This window comes from Dendropsophus ebraccatus, chromosome 10 (assembly GCF_027789765.1).
Source record: "Dendropsophus ebraccatus isolate aDenEbr1 chromosome 10, aDenEbr1.pat, whole genome shotgun sequence".
Classification (NCBI taxonomy): domain Eukaryota; kingdom Metazoa; phylum Chordata; class Amphibia; order Anura; family Hylidae; genus Dendropsophus; species Dendropsophus ebraccatus.
Genome location: NC_091463.1, coordinates 12,991,161 through 13,015,528, shown reverse-complemented (window position 1 = coordinate 13,015,528; position 24,368 = coordinate 12,991,161). Strand labels below are relative to the sequence as shown.

The window sequence follows — 24,368 nt, the reverse complement described above, 5'->3', positions numbered from 1 at the left end:
AGACACGCACATCAATCCTGCTCCTCTCCCGGCAGTGCTATCTCTGCGACCGACTCTGCCACACACCCGGAGAACAGGGGTTTTAACATTTTATTTTTTAAAACAGTTTCTTTATGCAACTTTCTGACTGCTGGAGAACTAGAAGTCTCAGCAGGCCCTGCACAACAGCTGCGAAGCAGCCGCCTGCCGGAGCATATGGACATTTCTCACCCCATTAACTATTAATCGTGTTGATCAGTCCCATAATTCCTCGGTTCGGTAACACAGCAATTCCAACATTTTTACCATCCAGGAACCCTGACAGATCTTTCCTTCCAACTAACCCCGTCCTGAATGTAAAGGCGACATCTAAAGAATTGCGCAATTTTCTGCCTAAAGTGATGATAAATCTGTTAAAGGGGTAAAATGAATGAAAAAAAATGAAGCGTGTTAGGCTACATTCACACGTTCTGTAGTTCTGTCTGTCATTGCGGATTGACAACTAGAGACAAATTTAGTGCCCATGGATATTAATTGGACTGTTCACACTGAACATAGTCTTACTCCTTTCCTCCCTGATACTCTGCTGTTCCAGGTCTCCACTGATCTCGATTTCCTGGTCCAACCTTGTCAAACAGGAAATGCCTGCTCAACCAATCACAGCGACAGTGACCCGTCTTAACCAATGTATCAAGAGTGGACCAGGAAGTGGTGAACAGCAGCACCACACCGGCATTAAATGTGCCACATCAACAACCCAGCCACACAACTGATTTACCCTTAAAAAGGATCAGCAAACAAACACCGATCACAGAGATCAGCTCTTGCTTCCCGTTAGTCCCTTATGTATGGGACATTTCATGTGACTGGCTGCAGGATCGCATGATCAATGTAAACCAGAGCAGCACTGAATTTTTAACCCAGATACTAGTTTGGACTAAAAACTCCCTTTAATGGGGTTATCCAGTGCTCCAAAAACGCAGCCACTTTCTTCTAGAGACAGCAACACTCTTGTCTTCAGTTCAGATGTGGTTTGCAATTAAGCTCTATTCACTTCAATGGAACAGTTGCAAAACCTGCACCCATATTGGAGACAAGAGTGGTGCTGTCTCTGGAAGAAAGTGACTATGTTTTTGCAGCACTGGATAACCCCTTTAAAGGGGAGGGTTTTTTTTGTGCAAACTAGTACTAGCTTTGTGTTTTTTACATGGACAGGCTGGTGCCTCGATGCCGGTGCCACAGTCCTTTTTTTTTTTTTTTTTTTTTTTAACTGCTGCCCGGTTTCCTAGCATCGGCCTGGCATGAAGCACTGGGACGGGCCCACTGCTGGCCCCCAGTGTGACGATCTCCCCTCTGTGACACAGCTCCATTCATTCTAATATAGGGAAGGGGGTCTGGTCACACTGGCGGCCGGCGGGCAACCCCAGTGCTTCATGCCAGGCCGATGCTTGGTAATAGACTGTTCGTGTAAAAAACACAATACGATCTACCTGGTAATACATTTGCTTTAACCCTTATGATGTTTTTCTTAAATGGGCAGTTTTTTTTGTTTTACAAACAGTTTTTTTTACCATACGCACGTAAAAACAACATAAAAAGTTTCCAATATCATATATAAGATCACAAATCCACCTATTCAAATGGATTGATTAACGCCCCCCCCAAAAAAGTGGCGTGACAAAGCGAAGCGTGTAATGAAATGTGTCTCATTTAAATAAACAGCAATCTTCCAAACGTGAAATGTAGGAGCCCTCGAACGCAATCACGCTGCGCACAAAACCGGCTTGTTTACTTTTTCCCCCCTTCTGAATTTCTATGTCACAACTAATCATCCAGATTGCCAAGCAACTGAACAATCATCTTCTTTCACGGCAGAAGTTGGAGGGGGAAATTTTTTTTTTTTTTTACAGAAGCGACAATCCATTAACAGAATGTGTTACTTAGGGGAAGGGAAAAAGACAACATATTGTCTAGGATGGCGTTCCGTTTATGAAAATGTGGAGTCTTGGCTCTCTGGTAAAGTCAGCCGGCGGAGCCAAGACAACATATTTTCATAAATTAAGTCGTGCATTAGCGGATCTCTTGTAAACTATTATCTGTGAATGTGCATAAGCAGAGAGGAAAACAAATCTACAGAGACGGCGGTGGCAGCGAATACGCCGAATACTTCACCGGGAAATCATTTATTCTTTACTCATTCATATTCTAAGTGGTCTGCGGGAGGCGTGACCGGATTTATAGATCTTACAGTTATAGGCCCCAAAGCCTGAGGCTGCACTACTGATAGGATAACAGGGCTTGTGTTGTTATGGAGACACCAAATACATCATGAATGGTATACAGATGGTCTTACCTGCTATGTAGTACACACCAGCCACAATGAGGGTCTCCGGAGCCCAGACACTCTCCACAGGTGTTATACCTCTGGCAGCTTTCCACAGGAACGCGGCTGACCTGTAATAAGGCCAAATGGTCATTAGCCTAAATTATACCACTCCCTGCGGCCCTCCAGCTGTTGCAAAACTACAATTCCCATCATGCCTAGACAGCTAGAGGGCTGCACGTTGTAGACCATTGGTCTAAAGATATCACATGGTAACTTTTGGTATTACCAGCCTGTAAACTAGAGCCCAATCTACGCCCGGTACTATTTAAAGGGAACCCATTACATTGAACATGCAAGCAGCATGATATAAAGCAGGAGGAGCTGACTAAATGGATATCTAGTTTTGTGAAAAAGATTAAGAAGAACCCGCTCGCTCTGGGATCAAAAATAGGACCAACTACAAGACTCCTAAAGGGGTACTCCAGCAACAAAAAAGTTACACAGATTTGTAATCTACTTCTATTTAAAAATCTCCAGTCTTCCAGTACTTATCAGCTGCTGTATGTCCTGCAGGAAGTGGTGTATTCTTTCCAGTCTGACACAGTGCTCTCTGCTGCCAACTATCCAGAGCAGTAGCAAATCCCTATTGAAAACTTATGGACAGTCTGGACAGTTCCTGACATGGACAGTGGTGGCAGCAGAGAGCATTGTGTCAGACTGAAAAGACTACACCACTTCCTGCAGGACATACAGCAGATGATAAGTACTGGAAGACTGGAGATTTTTAAATAGAAATAAATTACAAATCTATACAACTTATTGAAACCAGTTTACTTGAAAAAAATAAAATAAAAAAAGCACTGGAGGCGGTCCGACCCACCCTTAGTGGGAGGCAACCCTAGCCCCTCTATGATAGGGTTCCATTGATTCTAATGGAGTACCGTCATGAAGGGGCTGGGGTTTCTTCCCACTGGGGGTGGGTCAGCCCGCTTACAGTGCTTCAGCCTTGGCCTGGTGGTACAGTCACTTTAAGAAGAGAGCATCCATTATACTGTCCTTAGTAATAATCAGAATTGCAGTCTATGGCAGGTTTTCTTCTAGCTTTGACAGCCGTCAATGTTCCAGACATGATATCATAGGATAAATTATCTCATTAATTTCAACTTTAGGAAATGTCTCTATCATAAGTTACATGCCGCTTATTAGTTTAGAATTCCGTTACCGGCAGTAACGTCCACCGTTTCTTACAGTAGGTGGTCGCACACGTGCAGATGGCTTCATCTGTCACCTCTGATCCCTGCATAGCCCTGCGTGGTGCATCTGTTCTGCACATGCTCCGCTCAGACAGTCCCAGTTTTTGGCACTATACTCTATAAGCACGGCATGCATTGGCGGAGCCGTTTACAGGAGGATCATTCTGGCAGCATAAACTTATTATATAATTCTGTCCTAGTTAGTAAGCCAGTTGATCCCCCCCTCCCCCTCCCGGCAAAGGGGAGAATAATTGGGCACATTGGATTTCAGCATGCCCAGTCCTCTTGTTTCCCCAGTCCTCAGTCAAGCCGAGTGTGCATTTGCATGTGGGGATAGGGGAGACTAATGTAGGCTGACTGAGCATTGAGAGGTTCCCTGCATGGTTCGTAAATACGGGTGATGTGCTACAGACAGTGTTTGGAGCTCCTGGCATCATCATTCATAATGATGCTGGGATTTACGAAACTGTTTAAATCTTTGCGCAACACAGCGAGAAGATTTAAAGGAGTACTCCGGTGAAAATCTTTTTCTTTCAAATGATCTGGTTGCAGAAAGTGATATAGATTTGTCATTTTAAAATCTCCAGTCTTCCAGTACTTATCTGCTGCTGTAAGTCCTGCAGGAAGTGGTGTATTATTTTCAGTCTGACACAGTGCTCTCTGCTGCCACCTCTAATAATGTCAGAAACTGGCCAGAGCAGCAGCAAATCCCCATAGAAAACCTCTCCTGCTCTGGACAGTTCCTGACATGGACAGAGGTGGCAGCAGAGAGCACTGTGTCAGACTGGAGAGAATACACCACTTCCTCCAGGACATACAACAGCTCATAAGTACTGGAAGACTGGATTTTTAAATAGACATAAATTACAAATCTATATAAATCCTTTCTTAAACCAGATCTGAAAGAAAAATATTTTTGCCAGAGTACCTCTTTAAACAATTTCGGAGCTCCCGGTATAATTACTATTGATACTGCTGGGAGTTCCGAATTCTGATCGCACACCGCCCGTGTTTACAGAACGTGTGAATGCCCCCTACTGTAAGAGCATATAAGTCATGGTGCAAAGTCAGCAATTCTCACAGAAATTGTGGCCCATTATTATTGGACGTCACACAGCGTTACCATTCTGGTGTCCCCCCGGTCCTCTCACCTGCTTCTCGCTCAGGATGTACACAGACTGCCAGTCAGGGCTGAACACCATGTCCCTCAGGATGGGTTTTCCTGGCACCACGGCGGCTGTGTCGTACAAGATGGCATCTGCGGGGCTGTCTACGCGAATCTGTCAAGGCAAGAAACACTTGTGGTGAGCGGCCGCAGGACACTGGAGTCTCTGTGTGACCGGGCATTGTATCCGAACACCCCCCCCCAATGTTTCTACAAATGTTTGTCTCCTCGTTCCTTACAATCCTCAGACAAACATCATTAGTCTCTATCACTGGCAAACAGATTGTGACAGATCCAGGGGTGCGCACACACAGCAATATGGGGGAGGGGCAGTGGTGGACACCAGATCTCAGGGTGACTTGTGATTATTGTAATCAGACGGAAACACAACACAACGTACAGGGGATTTACATGGGACTGCAGTCAAGTGAAGGGGAGCAAACACGAGGGGGGAGGGAAGATAAACATACACGCATAGCGTCCTTCCTGAGAACATCCGATATGTTAGGGCCCTAATAAACCCACAGACTATCTGACCAGGAACAGACTATAAACAGTGAACAGGTCATAAAGAAAAAGACTGAGATTTCTCCTCTTTTCAAATACAATCCTGGCTTTGGCTTAAAAAAAATCTGTCAGATAAAATCTGTTGGTGTAATAGGGCCCTTAGGGTACTATTACACGGAACGATAAATCGGCCAAATCGGGCCAATTCGGCCAATTATAGCTCCATGTAATAAATACAACGATCATCGGCTGATCGTTAATATAGGTTTGGACCTATTTTCGTTGGGCGCCGACCGCGCAACGCTACGTGTAATAGCGGTGCGTGGCCGGCGACTGACGATATACATTACCTATCCAAGTTCCAGGGCTGCTGCTGCGGTCTTCTTCTCCCCGGGTCCTGCGCGCTCTAGCTTCAGAGCGGCCTGTCAGCTGAGTGGCCACTCTGAAGTTAGAGGGCGTGGGACCCGTGGAGAAGAAGACCGCAGCAGCAGCCCTGGTACGTGGACAGGTATTGTATATAGTTAAGCAAGGGCTGCAAGGACATCTGTAACGATGTCCCTGCAGCCCTCGTTTAACAATTATCGGGCCGTGTAATAGGTCCAGTAAACGAGCGACGATCTAGCAGATCGCTGCTCGTTTACAGGTATTATCGGGCCCCATTCGGCCCTTGTAATACCACCCTTAGTGTATGCGAGTGTGTGGCGGCTTGTAGTGTCAGGATCAGCGGCGCACTGTAATCACATGGTCAGGGACTCAAGTTGGAGCCGCTTCCTTCCAAATCTGCTCCGACAACATCTGCTATAAAACAATTAGAGCCTAATTCTCAGAATGTGCTCGCTAAAAAAACCCAGCCGGAGGGCACTGGTCCAGCTGCTCGCAACGCCTGCACGAGGGGAAGCGGACACAGGCCGGACCCTCACAGCTGCATGTACTCCATGTATATATGGACCATGGAATGAGCCCTGGCTGGTCACTCCTTGTCCAGATGACTGTGCGGCCATAAAGGTTTATACGGATTGTACAGTATCTAAGCTTGTGGAGCACAAAGAGTGAGGAGGGGGCAGTACCACTTTAAAAACATTGTCCCTAGTGTTATACAGTACCCAGGTATAGTAACTCTAGTCCCACAAAGTACCCAGGCAGAGCAGTCACAGTTCCATGCAATACCTAGGGATAGAGTAATCCCAGTGTCATGAAATATCCAGGTGGAGTAATCCCAGTACAATGTAGTACCCAGGCAGAGTTATCCCATTATCATTCAGTGCATGGTGGAGTAATTCAAGGCCATTCATTCAATGCTAATGTGTAGTGGATCATGCTGTTCCCAGAGTAATCTAAACCCCATGCAGTGGCAGGAGGAATAGCCCCAGCGCCATGCAGTGCCAGGAGGAATAGCCCCAGCGCCATGCAGTGCCAGGAGGAATAGCCCCAGCGCCATGCAGTGCCAGGAGGAATAGCCCCAGCCCCATGCAGTGCCAGGAGCAATAGCCCCAGCTTCATGCAGTGCCAGGAGCAATAGCCCCAGCTTCATGCAGTGCCAGGAGGAATAGCCCCAGCCCCATGCAGTGCCAGGAGGAATAGCCCCAGTGCCATGCAGTGCCAGGAGGAATAGCCCCAGCCCCATGCAGTGCCAGGAGCAATAGCCCCAGCGCCATGCAGTGCCAGGAGGAATAGCCCCAGCGCCATGCAGTGCCAGGAGGAATAGCTCCAGCGCCATGCAGTGCCAGGAGGAATAGCCCCAGCGCCATGCAGTGCCAGGAGGAATAGCCCCAGCGCCATGCAGTGCCAGGAGGAATAGCCCCAGCCCCATGCAGTGCCAGGAGCAATAGCCCCAGCTTCATGCAGTGCCAGGAGCAATAGCCCCAGCTTCATGCAGTGCCAGGAGGAATAGCCCCAGCCCCATGCAGTGCCAGGAGGAATAGCCCCAGCGCCATGCAGTGCCAGGAGGAATAGCCCCAGCCCCATGCAGTGCCAGGAGCAATAGCCCCAGCGCCATGCAGTGCCAGGAGGAATAGCCCCAGCGCCATGCAGTGCCAGGAGGAATAGCCCCAGCGCCATGCAGTGCCAGGAGGAATAGCCCCAGCGCCATGCAGTGCCAGGAGGAATAGCCCCAACGCCATGCAGTGCCAGGAGGAATAGCCCCAGCGCCATGCAGTGCCAGGAGGAATAGCCCCAGCGCCATGCAGTGCCAGGAGGAATAGCCCCAGCGCCATGCAGTGCCAGGAGGAATAGCCCCAGCGCCATGCAGTGCCAGGAGGAATAGCTCCAGCGCCATGCAGTGCCAGGAGGAATAGCCCCAGCGCCATGCAGTGCCAGGAGGAATAGCCCCAGCGCCATGCAGTGCCAGGAGGAATAGCCCCAGCGCCATGCAGTGCCAGGAGGAATAGCCCCAGCGCCATGCAGTGCCAGGAGGAATAGCCCCAGCGCCATGCAGTGCCAGGAGGAATAGCCCCAGCGCCATGCAGTGCCAGGAGGAATAGCCCCAGCGCCATGCAGTGCCAGGAGGAATAGCCCCAGCGCCATGCAGTGCCAGGAGGAATAGCCCTAGCGCCATGCAGTGCCAGGAGGAATAGCCCCAGCGCCATGCAGTGCCAGGAGGAATAGCCCCAGCGCCATGCAGTGCCAGGAGGAATAGCCCCAGCCCCATGCAGTGCCAGGAGGAATAGCCCCAGCGCCATGCAGTGCCAGGAGGAATAGCCCCAGCCCCATGCAGTGCCAGGAGGAATAGCCCCAGCGCCATGCAGTGCCAGGAGGAATAGCCCCAGCGCCATGCAGTGCCAGGAGGAATAGCCCCAGCCCTTTGTGGTGTCCAGGACATATAGAGTGTCCTCAGCAGCCCTGGCCCTTAGTGCCTAAGCTATGTGTAACCTATAGCATCTACCCATGCCCGGAGCCATGCCCATCTGTTGCACATGACATTACTTCGCACAGCGTACAGCACTGCCTCGTCTCTGCTCATCCTCCTGTCTGAAGGCTCAGTGTTAAGTGCAGAGTTTTGTTCTCAAGCAATCACTTCATCCATAACAACGTGCCAGTAATGTATTATCCATCAGCATGAAATATTAAGCCTGGCACCAGAGATGGAGAGAGAGAACCATGGTGGTCTGCGGGGAGGACAGACAAGACACCATAAAATAAGGATGACAGAGGGATGAACCATGTCCAGGGTCAGGCTCTATTACATCCCCTTAAAACAGCGCCTCCTCTATCTGTAGGCCGCGTCTGGAACTGCTGCTCCATGGTGACGTATTCTATGGCTGCCCTAACTGAAGCAAAGGCTGTTCTGGTGATGGATTCCCCTGAGATTGGAATGGACAGGTCTTCTGAATTTTTCCAACACGTAAAATAGATGAAGCGGGAATGATAAGAAAAAAAGGGTGGCTGTGGGGAACGACATCTATCCTGACAGCAGAGGAGTCAGCGGGAGCCTTTAACCCATAGCTGCACCAGGACGTTATTGAACGTCCTCGTGCCGCTATGGGAGTTCAGAGGGGGGTCGCGCGGCGACCACCCTCTGAACTGCCGCGATCCCGGGTGCCGCGTGTAGCCCGGGCTCGCGGCTATTAGCGGGCACGGTCCGATCGCCGTGCCCGCTAATTAAGTACTTAGAAGCAGCTGTCAAAGTTGACAGCTGCTTCTAAATACTTCTTCAAACGCATACCTGGTGGTCTAGTGGGGGGATCGCCCCCCTGCGGCGCGATTGCGGGGGGGCGATCCCCGCATCCATACCGGGCCGGGGTCTGCTCCGTAATGGCGCTGATCCCGGCTCGGCATTCTATTGCATTTGGCTGCAGCAGCCAAAAGCAATAGAACACCGATCTCATGGATTCATGCAGTATAACTATACTGCATGGATCTCTATGAGAGATCAGAGTACATATACTAGAAGTCCCCCAGGGGGGCTTCTAGTATATGTGTAAAGTAAAAGAAAAATGTATTTTTAATAACACAAAACCCCCTCCCCTAATAAAAGTCTGAATCACCCCCCTTTCCCCATTTTATAAATAAAAATAAATTAATTAATTAATAAATAAACATGTTTGCTATCGCCGCGTGCGTAATCGCCCGAACTATTAATTAATCACATTCCTGATCTCACACGGTAAACGGCGTCAGCGCAAAAAAATCCCAAAGTGCAAAATTGCGCATTTTTGGTCGCATCAAATCCAGAATAATTGTAATAAAAAGCGATCAAAAAGTCATATATGCGCAATCAAGGTACCGATAGAAAGATCACATCATGGCGCAAAAACTGACACCTGACACAGCCCCATAGACCAAAGGATAAAAGCGCTATAAGCCTGGGAATGGAGCCATTTTAAGTGACGTATATTTGTTAACAACGGTTTGAATTTTTTACAGGCCATCAGATACAATATAAGTTATACATGTTACATATCGTTTTAATCGTAACAACTTGAGGAACATGCATAACAAGTCAGTTTTACCCCAGGGTGAATGGCGTAAAAACACATTTCCCCCAAATAAAAGAAATGCGTTTTTTTTTTCAATTTCACCACACTTTGAATTTTTTTCTGGTTTCCCGGCACATTTTAGGCAAAAATTACATCTGCCATAGCAAAGTACAATTAGTTGCGCAAAAAATAAGGGCTCACTTGGGTCTCTAGGTGGAAAAATGCAGGCGCTATGGCCTTATATACACGAGGAGGGAAAAACAAAAATGCAAAAATAAAAACTGGCTGTGTCCCCTAAGGGTTAATAAAGAGATCCTGGGGAAAGATGGTGGTTCCTCCGCCTGGGAGGAGACGGGTCGATGAATTAGTGACGCCAGGAGCAGCGCTCCTCACCACTATGTAACCGCACCGCCTTAAAAGCCACCTCTGAAAAATAATTAATATCTAGGCAGCGGATCCTCAGCGCCCGGGAAGGATTTATTTTTATTGCAGACAGTAATTGAAAAGACTGGTGAAAACCACGAGAAAAAGCTCAATTATAACAAAACAGGAGGCCGCCCAGCAAATGGTGACCTAAATAGGACAATGGCTACTCTACAGCCTGAAAAGGGAGACCGCCACATGGTCAAGTGGTCGACTAGTCAGCTCATCTTCACTGGGTACCTGGTGATCAGCCATAACATTAAAACCCCTGGCCTTATAATGAGTATACCCCAGTTCTGACCAATCAAGGCCCGGATCCCCATTGAGGTTCAGACCCGCATCGCTGTCATGTCCCATTGCCACAAGTTCTCGAGCAGAACATTGCCCATCACACTGCCCCCGCTATCTCGTCTCCTTCCTACTGGGCATCCTAGTGCCATCCCTTCCCCAGGTAAGTGACACACAGGCCCGCAGCCGCCCAACAAGAACAGGATGGTAGTACCTCACCCTATAGATCCTATTGTCACCAGTTATCAATGACACCTGTCAGTGGTTTTAAAGTTATGGCTGATGGGTATTTACCCCCCATAGGACCTGTTATCTTGTATAGGGAGGCAGACCTGTATACATCCTCCACAAGATGTAATTAAAGTTCTCCGTCTCCTTATACAAACACCTTGCGGGGGTAAAAACACTGTTCACAAACACCATCATTAATCCTATTTATAGTACTAGGTGTAGACTACGCCACCGAGCTTAAGATACATGTGTAAGATTAGAAACATTAAACCCTCGGGGCCCCGTCCTCCGAAACAATTACGGCCCTAAGACTTAATAGTGATTATTACAAGCAATAAAGAGGCAGCAATACGACAATATCCAAACGCGGCAGGGCGCTAACCTTCATTACTTCTTAGTGGTATCTGGGGCAGGGAAGTGAAAATCCTGCCTTGTGATTTCCTTATTTCAGCCCATAAATATTCATTTCTCTGTGGAGATTAGGATTCCTGCGGCTTCTATGATCTACAGTCACAATCAGACAGGACGGAAACAGACACAAAATGGGGCTCTTACACCGGCATTGGACATTTCTCACACTGTCTCAGTAGGTTTTTTTTTTTTTTTCAAATGCTCAATTTCACTGCAGCACCTCTACAGGGAAAATAAGGTATTACAGAACGTCCACTTTCTGCAGTCCTCCAGAGCGGGAAGAATCGACAACGTGCTTATTCCACCACTATGATGTAAGCAGGGGTGCGACGAGATCTGCATGTTACACTGCCCTCACAGCACTCAGGCCCTCTACTATGTTTCAACGATCGGCACTTGAAGGGGCTATTTAGCATTTGCACCCACTTACCTGGCCTATTGATGGCCTAACATAAAGGGGATTACCGGATAAGTAAATAATCCCTGATCCCCTTTAAATCCTCCATTTCTGTATTTCTCTGATGCAGCGGGTCTTCAATAATACATTGTCTAATGCACTTGTAGTTAATTACCTTCATATCACTCATTCATTATGTATGGGCCTGACGTTCACATGAAGGAGAGGGAGAATTCTAGTCGTAGGGCCGGCACCACAAGCGCAGCACTGGGGACTGCAGGTTCACACCTGAGCGGGCTCACATTTATGGGGCGGACTGGATAACCCTTGTATCACATCTTTGGGGCAGACTGGATAACCCTTGTATCACATCTATGGGGCAGACTGGATAACCCTTGTGTCACATCTATGGGGCAGACTGGATAACCCTTGTGTCACATCTTTGGGGCAGACTGGATAACCCTTGTGTCACATCTTTGGGGCAGACTGGATAACCCTTGTGTCACATCTATGGGGCAGACTGGATAACCCTTGTATCTCCTCATCCCTTAATGCCTGGATATGAGACTGGTCAATTGGCAATGCTTGTCTGGTATTGTCACTGCAGTACCAGACACTGCCATGGGACTAGGGTGGCGCGGTTTTATAGTGCATAATAGTAATTTATTCTTTCCTCTTTTCTATCGGCTTCCTAGGAAGCAGCTGTGATCTGTTGCCCTGGGATACACCACTATACTAATCGCTGGTTAATGATAATTATATCCAATGCAATCGGCACAGCAAATGTAAATGATATCCCAAAGCAAACACGGCGTACTCCACAGGCGAGCTATGTAAAGAAGCCAGTGATGAATGCAGCCGGAGATGCTGTAAATCACACATGGGAAGAATTAACCGGATGGAGGAGCGGCGGTGATGACCACCACTAACCTCACTGCTCCACTGTTAGTCATTGGCTAAGGCTGACCACAAGCATCTGATGTTGGTCAGGCTCCGGACACTGAGCCAACACCACCCTGACGCCAAAGTGGGCCATTATAGGTCATCTGATGTAGTGTAATCGGGTCTCCAATATATTTCACTACTATCAGAATAGTTGTGTCCTCGGAAGCGCTTCCTCGATTCTCACCGATCTGGATCATATTGTCCACTTGGCGTTGCCTCCAATCTCCACCCACTTGGCTGTCAGGGCATGCTGGGAGTTGTAGCTTCGATTGGTAACCACTGAGCCAGACCCGTTCATGCTCCTCTCTCTCTATTTTCTATCCGCTTCCTACACTGCCATCCGCTGCTTTCAGGGCTGGGTGTTATTTTTTATGGCAATATTTCCCATTGTTGGAATTCTTATGCTCTATTATGTTTCCCATCCTCAGATGTAATATGTCCCTTTGTTCGGTTTGGCAAGCATCTTCATTTTTGGCATTTTACGTGCTTAAGCTTCATATTGTTATCGTTGCTTTGTTGCGGCTTAGCAAAATCACCATTGTGCTTGTTTGTACTCACATGGACCCGGATTGCTTATTTCCTCCCATTTTTTACTTCCTCCTCTTCCTCCTTTTCCCTGTGGACTTGTCAAACTTCCCCCAATAAAAACTAAGTAAACAGATAAAGTTTTGCCTCCTCATCGTCAGAATCGTCACTTCTCCAATCAACGACCTATTTCAAGACGGATTTTCCGATGCAGAAATAAACATTTTGCCAAATTGTTGGCTAAAAATCATTTATATACCAGACTATGTCTATGGTCAGCTTATAGGAACACCACAAACATGCTGCTAGTACTTGCACCCTCAGGCTATGTTCACACGTTGTAAGAGACCAGCCGGTCCGTGACCTGGCCGGGTCACAAAATGGCCGGTCTCAGAAAAGATCTTCTGCGGGCGCATCCGGACTGTCTCAGAGGTGATCTTTGCGGGTGCATTAGTGCATGAGCGCATCCGAATTCCCTGCTGCTCACAATGAAGAGTGCGGCCGAAGCCAACATTGATCTATCATGTATGGGCCAGTCAGACCTAGACATTATCATGGCATCCTTGGTCGGATCATAGCCATATTCGTAATTAACAGGTTAGAAACCAATGAAGATTATAATGGTCACCGCACAATCGGACAGAACTACTAAATTTAGGGTGAGCGGGAAGGAGGGGGTGACTGAAAGCCAAAGAGAAATGTTGACGTGCCAGAGACATAAATATGAGCGGGACCAAAAAGAAATGTGTAAAACAGGAGTGTGCTAATGGATTCCAGCTGCGAAGGATTGTGTGCCGCGGACTCAGATTTCACACCGTTTTATGAAAAGTTTAATGTTCCGCCTATCCCTTGGGCCGGCTGCCCTTGGAGCTAAGCTCCATAACCACATTCTCGTCTATCAAACCCAAGAAAAAAATGTACTTGATTTAGTGCGGATCAGGGACTGAGCATCGCAGGGACAAAGCTTGGAGAGGAGTATAGAAAACATATGTCTACAGCAAGGTTCAATGAAACCTACTGATCAAGCGCGACCTGGAGCCGACGAGCCAATGGCTGGCGGGATAATGCAGAGTGTACTGTGGAGTGTTTGGATAGGAATTCCGGGGGGCGGGGTAACTTTGATTATTGGTGGCAAAGTCTATACTTTTAAAAGTTGTCACTACTACCAACAAGCTTATTTAACTAAAAACTTGTATTCTTCAGGAAATAACAAATCTGGACTTTTTACTTATATGAGAACGCTGCATTTTGCTGTTCCTCAGTTACTTTTCTTAAAAATATATGAGAAGAACTGACAACTGGGTCTTACCAGATTTTTATTTTTTTTTTGGGGGGGGGGGGGGGGGGGGGGCGTCCTTACACTCTGACACTGTCCAAAGGGCTTTCTAGTTAAAGGGTTCTCACTTTCAGGTAACACCTGTTCTGCCTCCTGGACAAGCCCTTTAAGGGCTGTATTAGACACCCCAAGTCCATCTGTAAACAAAAGCTGATCTTTGTGATCAGCTCTTCTTTACAGAACCAACACAAGGCACGATCGGTTGTGCTGCTGGCCACATAAAGGACCGTTGGGTTGACTGGGCAGTCTTTTCCTGCAATTATGGTCCTTTTACATGCCGTGAGTGCCACCGCAAGCGGCCTCAAATGAGTCCCGACCAGCTAGATCGGTGCTTGTTTGCAGTGCCATTATATAGTATTCGGCTGGGGCTGGACGAGAGGGTTGGATGCCAGATCACAAGCGGCGAGGGTGGTGAGTATAGACTGCTTTTGATCTGGAAACTGACAGCAGGGATGTATGTACATCTGTGCTGTCAGTTTCCCTTTATTGCTATCGGCCGCACATGTTTCCACAGAAGGATGTGCGGCAGATAAATTTCGAAGGCAGCGTTTTCCTTGTCCTCAGCTGATCGCTACTACATGGGCCAATTATTGGCTGCTGTAGCGTTTCTAGCAACTCTCCTGGCCTATAATCAGCCTGTGTAAGAAGCCCTTTACATGGAAAGATGTGCAGACAGTGGCCGGTGATTTTTAGCAGGGCAGAAGGGCTTCATCCCTATTCTCATGACACTGGAGATATCAGCCAATATTCACCTTGTATAATAGGGCCCTAAAGATGACATCATCATACTGAGTAGGGACACGTCCTTTTGAGTAAAATGAATAACACCACCTAGCCGACAATTTATTCAGAAATAGCCAAGAGAATAACGGAGGAACAGCACAATGTGAAAGTACAAGGGATTTATACTAAAATAGACATCCAATAGGTCAAGAAAGAATAATCCAACTTTATACAGAAGACGATTCTCCAGTGATGGGAACGGCTATCGCTTATGGCACAGACTGAATTCTGAAGATAAAAACTTCCAGACTCTTTGGCACTCAGGACACCAAAGACGAAGACATAACATCATAAAACTAAGGATTATGAGACAGAAGAAGAAGAATACCTGTCCCTGTTCCAGGAGATCAAAACACTATGCCAGACGGTGAACGCAAGACACATGGGGGAATTAACAATTCGTAACTTTTTCCACTTTTTAAGCCAGTTGAATGTATTATATTGTCGCACAAAGTAAGATCAATTTGCACAATTTTTTTCTGTGTTGTTTTCTTTTCTTTGAGTGGAGTTGCGCAAAAGTGTAAATGTGTCTAAAAAGTAGGCTTAAACCATGATGCTTTAATACTGAAGACACGTTCAGTTGCCAAAAGTGACTAAAATACAGAAAAGATGCAAATTTTTGAGCAAAATTAGGCTTGTGTAAAAAATTATGAAAAACAATTGATAAATTCTTGCCATAGATTTCAATGAATGGAAGAGACATGACGCGTTCAACTTCCTCTGACCATACATTAGGGGAAAGGTGGTCACCGGACAGGAAGTTGTCAAGCGGCTTGAAGTACAACCCTCAGTAGGAGCCAAGAAAAGACAAACACACATATAATCGGCATAGGTATGTAATACTAATCCATCGATGTGAATGCAGTTACTGCTGCCGATGCTCGGCTTTAATTTATAGATCCCCAAGGCCAAGACCATTAAACTCTCAGGACTTTAACCCAATATTCACCTTCCTCCGTATTATTTATAGCGGTTCCAATACATAAGAGGTCTAAGTACAGCGCTACCACAGACTGGGGTGTGGACAGTGTATGACGATACAATGAGGAGCTGTAAGAGCAGAAGACTGTATCCAATGAATGGATCAAGTGTGTGAATTATATTACCGTATAAGTGCCCGGGGATAGAGGGACGCTGTGTACACAGCATTATACATACGTCTGTCTATGAGACAATAGCCGAGACTCAGAGCTGATTACAAGAACAATAAGAAGTGGCGCGATCTGGGCACAGAAACCTCTCGACTAATCATCTGTATGGCGGTCAGGATTTATGGCGCTACGTGATGAATTCTCTGTCCTTTCCCCCAGTCGAGGTGAAGGCCGATCTATAAAAGCCGTCACTTATATTATGTGCCAAAACCCTGAGTGCTCGCTCTCCCGCTGTGGACCAGACGTCTTCCTCCTTCCCCTCTCCGCTCTATACTGGGGCCTTGCTGGCGTCCATCTCTTCTGTATTCCAATGGGACTATGTTTTTCTCAATAACCTTCTCCCTCCACTTTAGCAATGACTTCCCATTTCTTACACCAAGTATCTTTGGCTCTGTTCAACAAAATCGGGATATGAGGAAAACCATAAGCCAGGGCAGACCAATGGCGGTCCATTCATGTTAATGGTAAAGTATATGTTTAAGACAGGGATGGGGCACTTTCGGCCCTCCAGCTGTTGCAAAACTACAATTCCCATCATGCCTGGCATGACGAGAATTGTAGTTTTGCAACAGCTGGAGGGCTAAAGGTCCCCCTTCCCCGATTCAGGAAATAGACTAGTGAACGGGCCAGCTATGGAAGTGTCACAGCATATGACGGCATACCTTGACATTGGTGATCTACAGCCCCCAAACGTGATGAGAAACGGCCTAACCTATATCATTGTTGACCAAGACAACTATCTTAACAGTCCAACTATTAAGTTGTTCAGAACTTTATAATCCCCTTTTATAGCTGGGATATCCCATCACTTTATGATCAGCGAGGGTCCGACTTCCACCACCAATAATTATATAAACAGAATGGATGCTGTGTGTAAAAATGCATGGCGGCCGACCCTGGGTAGCTGGGAGCGCTGCTCTGCAGGGAAAACATCAGACAGGTGCACCGCACTACACATGATGCAGCATCCCCTATATTCTCCCTCTGGGTGATTTACCATCACTTTATTATATGGCACGGGGTATATTCACATACGGCAGATTTGTTGCAGACATTTCAGTGACTGCCCCGTTGGGGTGCCGGCAGCGGAAACAACTCTTAAGATGTGCGGAATAGATTTTCGGTCACAGAAATTTCTACAACAAATCTGCCATGTGAGAATATGCCCTAAAGCTTTATCTAATTCTTCGGTACATTATGAGAAAACCCGACGGTTATAAAATTACTGAAACAAATAAAGGAGAAGGCGACTGTCGGCAAATATCACTGATGTCCTGGGGAAGATGGGAAATTACCGCATTACTACAGAAAGATACCAGGGCTATTCTAGGAGGATAAAGGAGAAAAGGTAAGAGGGGTGTACTGCTCCAACACCGCTGATATCTTTGCATATGATACAATCTATCATCACCAGGATGCACCACAACCTACCAAGATGACCACTATCACTGTGCTACCCATGCTATCCCCCGCCCCTTCCATGGTGAGGAGAATCACTAAAGAGCTTGGCTCTTCCTTTAGTTGAACTTGACGGATATGTCTTTTTTCAATCGTACTATGTAACTATGTCATTTCCAACGCCAGAGACATATAGCATCCAGTAAAGCTAATTCGGAATACAAAGCACTGGAAACAGCAGAGTGCACTCTGCAGGCATGGCTCTGCTACTCCCTGCTGCTCCTTGTACGGGCAGTAGCAGAGAATAGCAGACCCAAGCTTCCACAACACATTGTACTGTTCCAAGTGATATGTATGTCTGAAGAGATTTACAGTATAGTATCGGTTATGGTATGAGCAGGTTAGAGTCCTCTTTAAAGATTGACTGGGGGCAGCTATTGTGTACACAGGAAGCATAGCAATTGGTCTGTGCCAAAGGCTGATGTTTATAGGGAGATTGCTGTTGACTGAATGTTCTGCTGACAGCTACTGAAGACGTATGGCCACCATGAGATACTCCACCCAAACACTTACTAATATCAGTACCATACTTCAGAAGAAAGGATTTCCCACAGCATCCACAATGAAATAGGAGTTTTTATTCACACATCAGGGTACACAAGAATGCAATGTTTCGGCCTGCTGGCCTTTGCTTGACAAAGGCCAGCAGGCCGAAACGTTTCATTTTTCTTGTGTACCCTGATGTGTGAATAAACACACCTATTTCATTGTGGATGCTGTGGGAAATCCTTTCTTCTGAAGTTCGTAGTGCTCATACCTAGGATTGTGAGCCCACCTGCGTGCATCCTTATTTCTATTTTTGGCCATAATCGGAGAATTTCCAAGGTGCTGTTGGACTTTTGTTTTTTTTAATATCAGTACCATGTCGCCCCCCCTCACATTACCAGGAGCACTCACCTTTTTCAGAGTTCCGGCTCGGGTGCCCACAAAAACCACAGAATGTCCATTGTAGCTATAAGCAGCGACACTAGCCATGCCATCCGTTTTATCCTCAAAGAGTGGGAGCCCCTCGATCACCTTCAGACCACCGATGGGTTGATTTAAGGCGAGGCCACAGAAGCCGTCGTGAATAGGCATAGGCTGGAAAAGAAATGAAATAGAGATGTTAAACGACATCCATTAAAGAAGCGCCATCACCTACACCCATCGGTGCCCAACCAACATGTTCCCTGGCCAGAGCGCATAGAGATAGCAAGACAGAAAGCATGCTGGGAGTTGTAGTTTTAAAGACTGTAAGTCAATAATAAATAAGTTAAAAAATAAAAGAAAATGAAAAGCAAAGGAAGCGTTTGTTATAGTAGCAGTCACAGATCATTTCCTATAAAGGCCGCCGTGAGCCAAGGTGACTTGTATCCACAATGATTTACAGCTCCGCGTGCGTCATTCCCATTAAGACACACATTTTCCTAATGAATGCCATGGTTTTATAGGTAATACTTCTTCAGGTTTATAGTGCATTTCCACCGAAAACTAAAAAAACATCACCTATAAATATCCTTGAGTCGTCCTCTGCCGCTAGGATGATAAAAATTCTACTCGGCAGCTTCCTAGTTTTATGGGAAAGCCGTGAGGCGATCAATATGGCCGATTGTCATCCTGATTCAATACAGTCCAGGACAGCAGATTTCCCCATCTGGTGTAATCCAACAGAGCTGCTGTAAAGCAAACTGCTGAAAAAAAAGTCACCTTTGAAGGTCTAATGGAGTTCAAGGCCTCGAAGGGTTGGAGCACATGGGGGACCTACACAATATTGCCTGGATTGTTATGGCTTGTTGGTCTAAAACTATTCTTCCTATGGGATTATTAACTAGTTTGCCGAAACAAAGCAAAGAGTATGATGAAATTTCCATGTAGGGACAGAGAACAGGTCGGGAGCCATCACAGAAGAAAACGATGGCAGGAGATGAACACTGGTAAACACTTAAAAGGTACAAGACATCTTACCACATAATGACCCCACAAGCTTCCTCCTGCCCCCACAAGTTCACAATACAGGGCATGTGTCTTCTTCTTGCCTCAAAGCCTTTCATGAATACAGAACTTGGGATGTGGGATTGGCACGTCTGAATGGGCATGGCGCCAAGCGGTGGAGACTTCTGACGAATGCATTGGCTTTGCTATTCCCGTATCGCAATCACAGATACAGTTACAATGTCGCTGAGAAATGTTCTTTTAGCCTTGTTTTCAGAATTCTTTACTATATAAGGGCTAAACATGAAGGGCGGATTATCCAATTACTGAGCCCAAGGTTGTTGGGCGCCACGGGCATGTGGAAGGACCGTGTCCGTAACTCCATCCATGTCACCAGAGAGAATATCCCCTACGGATATTATGGGGCGTTTCTAGTCATCATGAATGCCAGTATCTGTAATGGGGAGTCATGACTTCATTGACCCTTTAAGGGGGTTATTTCAGATCTAATGTTATCCCTTATCCACAGGATCTGAGATAGCTAGATTAGTGTGGATCTGACTACTGGCAACCCCCCCAATCAAGAAAATGGAGGTCATTTGTCACCCACATAAATAGAGTGTTAACATGTATGCTCAGTCATCGCTCTATGCACGTCTATGGGATGTGCTTCGCCAACAATACGCCTTACCATTCCATTAACCTGGGAGACAAATGCCCAATGTTTTTGTGATCTCAGACCCCCACCCATCAACTAGCTGGCTAATCTTGGGATAACACCTTTAAGAGCTGATGGTCTTATTGTAGAGCTGGCTGTTGACCAAACAAGTTCTCATTCCTGATCCTCCCAAGGGCATGCAAGTGTTTTGAAAGGGGGTTCTGGGGACAACTGAAGGCCAGTCAATGTTTTTCCCTGGAAAATCCCTTTAAAATAGGTGTCTAGGTATGCTCTACAGCAGAGAAGGGGAACCTGGGGTTCTTCACCTGTTGCAAAACTACAATTCCCATCATGCCAGGAGAGACAGCATGAAAATTCATAACTGTACAAGGGGTGGACTGGTTGTCAGTGCATGCTGGAAGTTGTAGTTTTTTATGACTGGAGAACCACAGGTTGAGGAATACAAGAGAAATCCCAGTATAAATGTAAGACTTCCTGGGTGCGGCTAGCTATTCTGGAGCAGCCCTGCCACGTAGACGGTAACTCTCCTCGCGGACACGTATAGGAATGTCACATTTGCAGCCACTCGCACACAAATGACAGGGTGTCGGAGATGCGCAGCCTTTGAAGTGGTATTCGAAGAAACCTCGGACAATTACAGGGCCTGGTGCCCTCCAAGATTTCTCTGCCAGATCCAGGAGCGGATAAAAGCAGGAATGAGCAGCACGTGAGCAAAGATTACAGATCAAATGGAAAAGAAAATTGGGAATGAACAAATCCAGGAATCAGACTGAAGCTCGACGACACGGAAATAGCTGCGGCTTAATTACATTTACATAATGTGCGCTCTCTGGATCCCGGGCGCAGACGCCTGCTATACTGTGGGCTGACAGCGTCTGGATATTAAGCTGCCACTTACGAGAGGGGCACAAAGGAGGGACCGGAGAAAACATCTTGTTAAACTACAATTCCCAGCATGTCTTGGCAGGCAAGGGCTGTTTCTGGGAAACACCTTCAAGGCACTTTTTCTCATTTTGTCAGGACTAACCGACAATTTTATGTATAGGGGGAGAATTCCAACTTTCTCTCGATGGCCAATGTTAGGGTCGGCATATTGGATTTTACCATGTCTAATTTGGAAGATAAGATGCCAACAAAGAAATCTGACATTTACTTTCTCCCCTCTCCCTATTTGAAAGCCATGCATCCGTGGCCCGGCTGAGCAAGCATGTGTGTTTGTGCGCTTGGCTGACAGCTACTTTAAATGTACGGCCAATAGAGATGAGTGAATCTCGAGCATGCTCTAGTTCGCCCAAATCCGACTGCTTTGCATTTGATTACTGGTGGATGAAGAAGTTGGATGCAGCCACAGGGAGTCCTGGAAAACATTGACTATGACTGTATCCATGTTTTCCAGGCAGCCTTAGGGCTAAATCCAGCTTCTTTAGCCTCCGGGATGTGCAGAGCATTCGGGCCCGGACGAACTTGAGCATGCTTGAGATCCGCTCACCTATAATATTAAACTTTAGATATGCCTATAGCCTTTAATCTGTAAAGCTATACCCATGAGATAAAGGACATTTTTATTGACTGGAACCTATCACCATCATATTACAGGGCAGGAAAAGTTGAGCAGACTGATATGTAGGAAAGATAGATTTGTGGGAAAAGATTTAGAATACCTTGCATAAATTTAAATCTTTGCTCACTCTATGCTTTGGAGTGCGGTGCACAATGATAGGACCGCCCACAGGACTCCTAAGCATGAAAAGAGCAGGGATTTAACATTGTAATTGGAGAAAGATGCCTACATGAAACGCACTTAAACAAGTGACCGGCAGAGCCAAGATGGTTACCGGGCAATGTGTGAGTGCTCTACTAACCCCCAGGACTCTGTGTGTGTCTCCTAGGCCGATACATGTGCGTGACACTGTCTCGCTGGCACTGAGCGAGTTAGGCAGGAGACGCTGGCTCCAATCCTATTAATCTTGTTTAAGTGGATGCAGCACTATTTGCCTTTCTCAGTTCCGAGCATCGAGTCCGTGACAAGCCAAAACCATACAAAGGAATTTAATTAGCTCGCGGAGCACCTAACGGAGCAAGTTCCGCCATGAAAAAATCAATTTTTAATAATGTTAGACATTAGGCAACAAATCTTCGCCTGTGCCTTTAACACTCCCCGATGCTTTGCTTGTCGGAAGACACAACTAAGAGATGGGCATGGGCCCAGCCCCTCCTAAGAGGCTGAAACCTTCAGCTCAGATTTACGGGGATGCCAGACACATAGATACGACATTCTGTGGACTTCTTACCGTGTTAATGCAGTGTAGCTCTTTATTGAGTAACCATGGCAGTGACAGCTTCCCCTCTCCACGGTAGCAAGACTGGATCCTCTCCTTAATGCTCTTGTTGATTTGGCTGAGGGTGAAGAGGCAAAGGACGGATTCGCGGGGAGGGTTGGATCTGTTCTTCTGACCTTGTGAAAAGACTGTGTATAGGACATCCTCGTCTTCTGGTATCCCCAGCTCTTGGGCCAGTTTCTGGCCAGGCCGACTTAGATACGCACTCTGGATTAGTCTATACTCTACCCCGTCCTTTGTGCATCCAATAGGAAACTCTACGTAGGAGTAAAACTCAGGGTCTCCGGAACACATTCGAACAATCTTAGATGTGAAGAATTTTTCTCCGGTGGCATCTAGTAATGTTTGCTGTGTGTCCAGTTGCAGGGTCAAGAAATACACAAACCCACCGCTGACAAACCCATACACATAGTAAATGTCGAAGGAAGGGTGCAGGGACAGCGTATCCGAGGGGACCTTGATCTGAGAAGAGACAAACTCGTCCTGGTAGACCAGGCGGAACATCTCCTCACTCTCCTCGTTCTTCAAAAGTTTTCGACTGGAAAGGGTGGGAAAATACTCTGATTTACCATCAATAGATGTGCCAATAAAAAGTTTACTCTGCTCGGCGTCTTGTTCTACAATGACTCCAGTCATGGAATCGGGCTCTCTTGCCCCCGACAAATAGTGCTCCTTGCGGTGGTGGGGCTCGCCTAACTTAAAGAGATTGTCCAGCCGCAAAAACTGACATATCCCTTGCCATACGCTCCCGCAGGCCACCACCCGATTACCCGTGTAGTCGATCAACAAAAGTCTATTGACATTGTCCGAGGGGGACAGCTTGTGAGCGCATTGACGCACGGAGGGTGGGGGGTAGCAGCGGGAGTTGTCTTCGATAGGACCAGTCAAGTGGGAGCGCAACTCGGTCAGGTTCTCGGAGAGCTTGTAAATTCTGTTGACCGCACCGATGTAGACGTCACCTGTGTGCTTGTGCACAGCCAGGTGGGTCAGAGATGTATCTGACACTGTAAAGCTTGGGAACGGAGAGGGGGCCGATCTTCCGACAGAAGAAAAGACAATAAGTAGGAAAGAAAGATGAAAGTCACCGAATCGCCCCATGGCGTATCCTTATCTCGGAGGTCAGCTTCTTGGACGGGGAGGCGACAATGCCGATATCCTAGGTGGTTTATCCAGGTCCACATTCAGTAGATCATTTCTGGGGCTGAAAAGCAAAGATAAAGGAGTTTACTACACAGCGAGAACATTACACAGTTCACTGCACAGTACAAAGTGCAGCGTACTCTACCCATAATGCTTGTCTTAAAGCCCAAATTTTGGCAGCAATTTCCTGTACAGGATGACACACATTTCTTACCTATGGCCGGGGCATGTCGTAATCATACAAAGATCATACATTACATATCAACTGTAACCAGCACAACAGATGGAAGATCACATACTGGGTACAGATTGTACATTGAATGTTTGGCCCCCAATGATCATCTGTGGGTATTACATGGTGCACACTAAAATGGATGTATCGAGTAATACATAACATGGTCCTCCTAAACCAGAGACATTCATTCCCACCTTGCATATTTATGTCTGCTAGATGTCTATAAGGAGAACAAGGGTCCCCTGACCCGCCTTCAGGGCTGTTTCTATGGCTCCTATAGACTGCTATAGAGAGCTGTGTACTTGGCCTCCCGTGTCTCCATTCTCTACTTGGATGCAGCAGCCTCCTCACCAAGCACACTGGAGGACCCCAGTTGTAGTCCCCCAACTCACCTGGTGATTCAGCACCAGCAATGATCATATACTTACGGCATATTTTATGGATGTGTCATAAATGTGCAAATTGGAAAAC

General features: G+C 46.8%; 1 protein-coding gene across 5 annotated transcripts in view; it reads right to left on the bottom strand.

Moving 5' to 3' along the window:
- The window catches only part of PLXNA3 (plexin A3), an 84,523-nt gene that overhangs the window by 37,013 nt on the left and 23,142 nt on the right, over positions 1 to 24,368 (bottom strand). For 2 of the 5 annotated variants that reach the window (XM_069942727.1, XM_069942728.1), the window contains exons 2-5: positions 23,608 to 23,723; positions 18,491 to 18,673; positions 4,710 to 4,838; positions 2,333 to 2,433 (exon numbers count right to left, since the gene is read on the bottom strand). In XM_069942727.1, coding sequence (XP_069798828.1) covers positions 2,333 to 2,433; positions 4,710 to 4,838; positions 18,491 to 18,673; positions 23,608 to 23,703 — 509 coding nt within the window. In that variant the 5' untranslated portion in view covers positions 23,704 to 23,723. Of the gene's footprint in view, positions 1 to 2,332; positions 2,434 to 4,709; positions 4,839 to 18,490; positions 18,674 to 19,537; positions 19,559 to 22,474; positions 23,724 to 24,368 lie in introns of those variants that run through there. The other 3 variants (XM_069942726.1, XM_069942730.1, XM_069942729.1) reach the window with 2 other exon arrangements.